The sequence below is a fragment of the Borostomias antarcticus genome, assembly GCF_949987555.1.
Source record: "Borostomias antarcticus genome assembly, chromosome: 11".
Taxonomy (NCBI): Eukaryota; Metazoa; Chordata; class Actinopteri; order Stomiiformes; family Stomiidae; genus Borostomias; species Borostomias antarcticus.
The window spans coordinates 8,667,122-8,675,962 of NC_140244.1; the positions used below are offsets into that span (position 1 = coordinate 8,667,122).

Consider the following 8,841-nt stretch of genomic DNA (forward strand, 5'->3'; position numbering starts at 1 on the left):
GCACAAAGGCAATGTTCTTGCCCCTGCATGCCGGCTAGCGAGGCAGACCACATTTCCTCTAGGCTTTTCCAAACATCCTGAGAACAGAATACAGCCCGGACGACTGGCCCCTGAATGTGCTGCGCTCACCTTTTAAAAAGAGCAGCGGCCAAGTGAGCGCTGAGGTTTTATACCACAGCCCAAGAGTGTTTATGTGTGTGTGTCTGTATCCAGTGTGAGTGTGTACAGTATGTGTCCAGTGTGAGTGTGTGTTTATGTGTGTGTCTATATCCAGTGTGAGAGCATATATATGTCCAGTGTGAGTGTGTGTATGTGTGTCTACAGTATGTCCAGTGTTTGTATATCTGTGTCCAGTGTAAGTGTGTGTTTATGTGAGTGTCTGTATCCAGTGTGAGTGTGCGTTTATTTGGGTGTTTGTGTCTGGCTGTATGAGTGTGTATTTATGTTTGTGTCTATGTCCTGAGCTTTAACCTAAAGCTAAACACTGAGAACACTCCCCTGTTAGGGTGCTAGACATCGCCTCACACACCAGCACTCCTACCACCCTGGACATCGCCTCACACACCAGCACTCCTACCACCCTGGACATCGCCTCACACACCAGCACTCCTACCACCCTGGACATCGCCTCACACACAAGCACTCCTACCACCCTGGACATCGCCTCACACACCAGCACTGCTCACACATCGCCTCACACACCAGCACTCCTACCACCCTGCCTGTAGTCAGGGCTGGAGTCCAAAACCTGGGACAGAGAGAGAGAGAGAGACAGAGAGAGAGAGAGAGAGACAGAGAGAGAGAGACAGAGAGAGAGACAGAGAAAGAGAGAGAGAAAGAGAGAGAGAGAGACAGAGAGAGAGAGAGAGGGAGACAGAGAGAGAGAGACAGAAAGAGAGAGAGAGAGACAGAGAGAGACAGAAAGAGAGAGAGTGACAGAGAGAGAGAGAGAGAGAGAGAGACAGAGAGAGAGCCAGAGACAGAGAGATGTGTAGAGAGAGAGAGTATGTGTGTGTGTGTGTGTGTGTGTGTGTGTGTGTGTGTGCGTATGAGTTCTCTACCATATCCTCCACTGTCTCCCCTGGACAAAGTCTTCATCCCACACATTCACAGCTACCCAGCAGCCTCAGCGCTCTGAGCAAACCTGGACGAATGGACGGGATCCTGTCCAGTTTATGTCCAGTCTGCGACAGGCCCACTTTATCCAATCCCCCATGTTAATTCATCATGTCCGCCCGGGCTGGACCACGGGAGTAACTGAGCCACAGGTACAGGGGAGAAATACTCACACATACAAAAACACAGACTCCTATTTCAAACCACCAGAGGCCAGTCTGCCTGCCAAATTTCAAAAGTTAACCCTAGTTTTGGCATCTAATTATTCCTACAGCACAGTCTTAGATAAATTTATGACACCAGAGAAGTTGGCTTGTCCTGTGGCATTATAAATTAGACGGGCAAAGGATTTTAGAGTCAGAATTCATTCGGTATTGAATCAAACACGGTGTGCAGGTTCCCAGGGTACATCTGAGACAACACATGTCTGATTCAGGTCCAGTTTCATTTGTTACTGTTTCACACAAAGACAATGTTACATGAGATTTTTTTTTTTTTTTTCCATACAGGTAGGTACAGGCAAATTAACCAGGTTCAATCTGTAGGATTGATTGCGTATTTTCTTACCATGCACTGTATGTTGATGTTATTGAGTTTTCCCAGTTCAACGTGTTCATTTTGATGTCCTTTGCCCAAAAAAACAAAATCTTACTTTGCACCTTTCGATTGAGTTCATGGAACCTAACAGTGACCCATATGACATTCAACCAGCAAGGATAATGGAAGATGCGCGTGATTACTGAAGAAGACCATGTGTTACTGTAGGCTATAATTAGGACTTTGAACCCCATGTTATTTATGAGTTTTACATAGACCGTCTGGCCATCTAGTCAATCTGCCCTTTTCACCTTTTAGCTAAGAGTGTTTCATAGAAAGCTTGAGTAAACTCTCTTTTTAAATGACCTAATGCAAAGCTTGACTTTTAGTGCCTCTTTATGTGGTATGACTCAATGGTGGAAAGACCAAGGAAGATTTGAGAAGAAATATTGCACTTAAATGAGTTTAGACAGCATGACATCAGAAGCTAATTAAGCAGCTTTGCGTTGGAATTCCGTTTCCAATTCCTGAGTTCAGGTTCGCGGAGTTTTCAGAGCACCTGCAGGTCTGTGTGTGTGTGAAGTATTTTCACTGGACGGCGTTCAAACTTTGAAGGAAAAAAAAAAACTGCGGCAGCATTACGCCATTCTTCCCTCTTGGAAAAAGTGGGATTTAAACAGCTCTCTTACAAGATATCCAGCAGAATAGTAGGAGTCTAAGGGAAGTCCAGTTTTCTCCTCCATGCGAGGCATTTTCACGGACATCCCTACTTTGGAGAGCGGGACCTGCGGCATGAGATTCGCTTCACTATGGTTCTGGATAGCGGATCTGAGAGTAACGGTTTGCATGGTCTCTTTTACCCTAGAATACTCAATTCTAGTCCATATCTCCACTGTTCCAACCTTGTTCATGTTTACCTATTTCAAACGGGAAAAGCCAGTGCGCATTTCTCCCTGGGAACTTTACAAAGGTAGAACGGAGGATGAAAGTTCTGCGACGTGTCCCTCTTTTATTGGGGTGCTGGACTGTCTTATACCTGGACCTCATCCTCGCGGCTCTCAGCCATACCGGGGCAGAACAGCGCCGAGGCGAGGAGCACACAGGCGGAGCAGGTGACCGCACTCAACCGGGAACCGGATCAACGGCCAGGTTGGCAGTGGGAAATTACGGCGCAGCGGGGTGGAAGTCTCCAAACGCTGCGAGGATCACGCGCATTCGAACAGGACCCCCGCTGATTAGGGGTGAGGCGACGAAGGGCAAGCCTACGGCGTCCGTTTTAGTACCGCGCGGGGTAACCGGCGGCACCCGCGCTCGTGGGGCTATCAATTTAGGACGCAAGGAGGCTGCACGCTCTTGGGTACCCGGGGATGCTAGCAGGGCGCCCGCTGCGCCCGCTCCACTGGCACTGAGCGCGTACACTGGCAAAGGCACCGGCACACCCGGGAAAAATACAGGAAAACCTGTCGCCAGAGCTACAACACCAGCGCGCACGGGACCGAATAAAGCTGTCGCTGCGCAAAAGCACGTCGCTCCGGTGGCTCAGAGGAGTGGCAAATTGACGGGCAAACCGAGCGACAGAGATTCTCCCAAGCACCCGCTGGTGACACCGCACGACTACATGCTGTCCCTGTACTGGTCGCTGTCTACCGGAGAGGTGAACACGAGCGCGCTGCACGAGGCGGGCTCCGCCAACACCATCACCAGCTTCGTGGATAAAGGACAAGGTAACAGATTTATGAACCCTTGCGGAATTAATTTCTGATACCTGCTTTTAAAGGTAGAACGAGAAAATGTGATCATCATTAGTCTATTTATGCCCTATAATTACCTCCAGATGTTTTAGCTGTGTGGACTTCAGTGGGTCTGTAACACTGACCACCTCGGGGAGGTTTATCTCGGGGTCAACTGGAGGCAAACCAGAAGAAGCAGACCTCTAGACAGCCAGGCTGTGGTGTCTAACCATTCTCAGCTCCTCAGCAGCTGCTCTGAGCAGATCTCAGGTCAGACGTGTTCCTTGCCTGACATGACAGCAGGGAAACCTGAATCTGATACTTGAAAGACTCTCTCTCTCTCGGAGTCTGTACATGTGGGACTTCTTTATTGGTTTCATTTGTCAAGGTTAACTTAATCCAGTGCACCACGGGTATAGGACAGTATTTGCAAATAGTATTTCACCCAGGTCTGTATATCTGGTCATTTGATGTAATGGTTTTGAACCCGGGTGTCCTGGTTGTGTCAGGGTCTCCTGGTTGTGTCAGGGTCTCCTGGTTGTGTCAGGGTCTCCTGGTTGTGTCAGGGTCTCCTGGTTGTGTCAGGGTCCCCTGGTTGTGTCAGGGTCTCCTGGTTGTGTCAGGGTCTCCTGGTTGTGTCAGGGTCTCCTGGTTGTGTCAGGGTGTCCTGGTTGTGTCAGGGTCTCCTGGTTGTGTCAGGGTCTCCTGGTTGTGTCAGGGTGTCCTGGTTGTGTCAGGGTCTCCTGGTTGTGTCAGGGTCTCCTGGTTGTGTCAGGGACTCCTGGTTGTGTCAGGGTCTCCTGGTTGTGTCAGGGTGTCCTGGTTGTGTCAGGGTCTCCTGGTTGTGTCAGGGTATCCTGGTTGTGTCAGGGTGTCCTGGTTGTGTCAGGGTCTCCTGGTTGTGTCAGGGTCTCCTGGTTGTGTCAGGGTGTCCTGGCCATCTGGTGCGCCAGAAGTCTTCAGAGAGTCAATAAACCAGCCTCCCGGTGATGTTATCTTTATCGTGTAAAACTGTTTAAAATGATGTTTAAACAACGTGGGTTTAATATTTCTAGCTGCTAAAGGTTTACATTTCAAGCACTTAATGTACTTTTAATTCACACTTTATTTGTGTAGCACGTCCTCAGACCCCCTGGCCTAGGGGGGAGGGGCAGGTGGGGGCAGCTGACAACCGCCGTCACTTTCCTGTAACTGGACTCCTCTTTTACTCCCCCCCACCTGAACCATAACCCCCAGCCCTTTTACTACCCCCCCCACCCGAACCCTAACCCCCGGCCCTTTTACTACCCCCCCCACCCGAACCCCCGGCCCTTTTACTACCCCCCCCAACCCGAACCATAACCCCCGGCCATTTTACTACCCCCCCCCCAACCCGAACCATAACCCCCGGCCATTTTACTACCCCCCCCCAACCCGAACCATAACCCCCGGCCCTTTTACTACCCCCCCCCCCCCCCCCACCCAAACCGTAACTCCCGGCCCTTTTACTACCACCCCCCCCACCTGAACCATAACCCCTGTCCCTTTTACTATCCCCCCCCCACCCAAACCGTAACCCCGGCCCTTTTACTACCCCCCCAACCCGAACCATAACCCCGGCCCTTTTACTACCCCCCCCCCCCCAACCCGAACTATAACCCGGCCCTTTTACTACCCCCCCCCCCCCCGGCCCTTTTACTACCCCCCCCAACCCGAACCATAACCCCGGCCCTTTTACTACACCCCCAACCCGAACCATAACCCGGGCCCTTTTACTACCCCCCCCCCCAACCCGAACCATAACCCGGCCCTTTTACTACCCCCCCCCCCCACCCCCCCACCCGAACCGTAACCCCGGCCCTTTTTCCTCCCTCTATTCATTTTTTTTCTGCCATTTATTACTTCTTCTCCATCTTCTGTCTCTTTTTATCTCTGGTTTAGCTCAGCGAGCCACAAGTCCCTCCAAACAGACATGGTCCTCCTCCTCCCTCTCTGGGTGAGGACCGGGGTATTCAGGTGGTTTGAGCTGCGTTCTTAGCCGATGCCATATGACGTACTGGTGGGTCTAGTGGTGAATAGCTGCAGGTCGATAATAACGCTCTGTTTACAGTTCGATGTGGTCTGCAGTTTGCAAATGTCTGGTTTTAATGTACTTTTGAACGCACATTGTGTCTGTTTCTGGGTGGAAAACGCTGGCTTTCATTTGTAATATGGGCTTCACTCACTGCTGCTTTCCCTCACCGACAACAAAGAAAAACATGTGTCTCCTATGTGTGTGTGTGTGTGTGAGTGAGTGTGTGTGTGTGAGTGTGTGTGCGCGTGCGTTTGTTTATGCATGTGTATGTGTGTGCCTGTGCGTGTATGTGTGTCATTTGTGTGTGCCTGTGTGTGTTTGTGTGTGTGTTTATGTCTGTGTGTGTGTGTGTTTGTACATATGTGTAAGTGTGTGCCTGTGTGTGTTTGTTTATGTCTGTGTTTGTGTGTTTATGTACATATGTGTGTGTGTGTGTGTGTTACACCTGATCCGTCACATTATCACGTATGTGGGAACGTGTCAATATTAGGGTTCCTCCTGCCCTGACTCTGTCCTTCTCTCTGTTCCCCCTCCTAACCCTCACCCTCCAGATGAGCGGCAGCCGCAGCTGAGGAGGCAGAAGTACTCCTTCAACATCAGCTCCCTGGAGAAGGAGGGGCTCCTGGGGGCGGAGCTTCGCATTCTCAGGAAGCGTCCGTCCGATCCGCGCAGGGCCCTCCCCGTGGGCGTGTCCGGCCCCTCCTCGCTGAGCCTGAAGCTCTTCACCTGCGCCTCTGGTAAACAGCGGCCCACGCTGCTGCACACGCGGCCGGTGGAGGAGCACGGCGCCCAGAGGTGGGAGGTGTTCGACATCTGGAAGTTGTTCCGGAGCTTCAGGAACACGGCGCAGCTCTGCCTGGAGCTGGAGGCGCAGGAGCGCGGGGGAGGCCGGCCGGTGGACCTGAGGGCCCTGGGGTTCAGCCGCCTGGGCCGGCAGACCAAGGAGAAGGCCTTCTTCCTCGTCTTCGGACGCACCAAGAAGCGAGACCTCTTCTACAATGAGATCAAGGCGCGGTCGGGCCACGACAACAAGACCGTCTACGAGTACCTGTTCACCCAGAGGCGCATGCGGCGCGCCCCGGCCATTAGGGGGGGCAAGAAGACCCCCCAGCACCAGACCAAGGCCCCAGCCAAACCACGCTGCCACCGGCGACAGCTGCACGTCAACTTCAAGGAGATGGGCTGGGACGACTGGATCATCGCCCCTCTGGAGTACGAGGCCTTCCACTGCGACGGCGTGTGCGACTTCCCTATTCGCTCACACCTGGAGCCCACCAATCACGCGATCATACAGACCCTCATGAACTCCATGGACCCCGATTCGACCCCGCCCACCTGCTGCGTGCCCACACGTCTCAGTCCAATCAGCATCCTCTATATTGACTCAGCCAATAACGTGGTGTATAAACAGTATGAAGACATGGTGGTGGAGTCGTGTGGCTGCAGGTAGCGATGGAGAGAGAAATGGAGAGAGAGATAGAGAGAGAGAAGGAGAGAGAGACCTTGGATCTGTTCAGTTCTGTGATCTGTCCATATTGTACCATAGATATAGGAAGAGACAAAGAGGGACCGGGGACTCTCAACTGAACACTCACCTGAGCACTCAACTGAACACTCACCTGAGCACTCAACTGAACACTCATCTGAACACTCAACTGAACACTCAACTGAACACTCAACTGAACACTCAACTGAACACTCAACTGAACACTCACCTGAACACTCAACTGAACACTCAACTGAACACTCAACACTCCGGTTGAGTTATATATGGTATATTTGGAGTTCCAAATGATGTTGAAACTAGCTGTTAGGGGTCAAACACATATACACACGAGGGACATATACAAGAAACGACAGAGACTCTTGAGGAGAAACGTATGAAATATCCACTGAAGCCTTGGGAGGAGATCTGAGGAAACTAAGATGAAATAAAGTAGATCTGTTGTCAAATCTGTCCTTTTAAATCTTTTGCTTTTCACAATGATACCCAATAATGCCAATAAAGTATTGTTAGTTACTCAAAGTATATTCATGGACTGAACAGGATCTCATATTATCACTGAATCATTATCTCATGGTTAAAACCACACTAACATTTTAATCATTTCAAAGAGTTAAACCAAATGTTTGACAGTCATTCTTTAGGATAAAGCAGTAAGTAAAGATCATGGATCCATTCACACGTCATAATTTGCATTAATTTACATTTCATATCATTTAATAAAAAACACTTAACTTTGAAGCATTTTTGGCTGCAGTTCCACACGTTCACCAGCAGGTGTTTGTCTGCAGGCCACGCCCCTCAGTCACCGGAGAAGCACAGCTGCATGTCGGCATGTCAGAATGTCCTGTCTGTCCTGGAACCATGATGGAAGCATTTCCTTTAATCACACATAGCATGCCAGAGGGATTGCCATCTTAGACTCAACTGCCGGAAGAGGAGAGAGGAGAGGATGAGAGAGGATGAGAGAGGAGAGGAGAGGAGGAGAGAGGAGGAGAGAGGAGAGGAGAGGAGAGGAGGAGAGAGGAGAGGACGAGAGAGGAGAGGAGAGGAAGAGAGAGGAGAGGAGCGAGGAGGAGAGAGGAAAGGAGGGGAGAGGAGGAGAGAGGAGGAGGAGAGGAGGAGAGAGGAGGGGAGAGGAGAGGAGAGGAGAGGAGAGGAGAGGAGAGGAGAGGAGAGGAGAGGAGAGGAGAGGAGAGGAGAGGAGAGGAGAGGAGAGGAGAGGAGAGGAGAGGAGAGGAGAGGAGAGGAGGAAGGAAAGAGGAGAAGTGGGGGGGTGGATAGGAGAAGAGGAAGATTTACAAGTTTTTTGAAAGAACAGAAGTTTGTAAATCGCTTGATCAGATGTCTATGATAAGGTTCAAATGTTATGAGTTACAGCATAGATTCCTCCACAGAGCAGTTCATATACCAGTAACATCATGCATTGAATGAAAACCATTGTCAAATATTGTCAATACAGTTATATAGAGTATTACTTTTAAGATGTAAACTTCAAATACTGTGTATCATGGCTTTGAATTAAATGTACCTATGTTTGTTAAAGATCATGTATTTCTGTGAATATTTTATTGAATTTTAACCAAGCAGAAACCAGACAAAGTCATCAGGACATTGAGAAACAATATTCCCTTCAGATTGGCATCTGGTGTTAATTATGACACATTTCCACGTTAGTCCGTAATGATTGGGGAGAGATTAGGAAAGGGAGTAATCTGAGTCCTGTTTGGTGAGAGATTAGGAAAGGGAGTAATCTGAGTCCTGTTTGGTGAGAGATTAGGAAAGGGAGTAATCTGAGTCCTGTTTGGTGAGAGATTAGGAAAGGGAGTAATCTGAGTCATAATCTGAGTCCTGTTTGGTGAGAGATTAGGAAAGGGAGTAATCTGAGTCCTGTTTGGTGA

The 8,841-nt window shown here is 50.0% G+C and overlaps 1 protein-coding gene across 1 annotated transcript; it reads left to right on the forward strand.

The window, feature by feature from the left end:
* Window positions 1-2,635: 2,635 nt before the first annotated feature.
* Window positions 2,636-6,886, forward strand: gdf5 (growth differentiation factor 5; the record flags this gene model as incomplete). Its single annotated transcript, XM_084446338.1, has 2 exons — window positions 2,636-3,377; window positions 5,988-6,886. 2 exons carry the CDS (start codon window positions 2,636-2,638, stop codon window positions 6,884-6,886), a joined length of 1,641 nt encoding a protein of 546 aa, XP_084302464.1.
* Window positions 6,887-8,841: the final 1,955 nt, after the last annotated feature.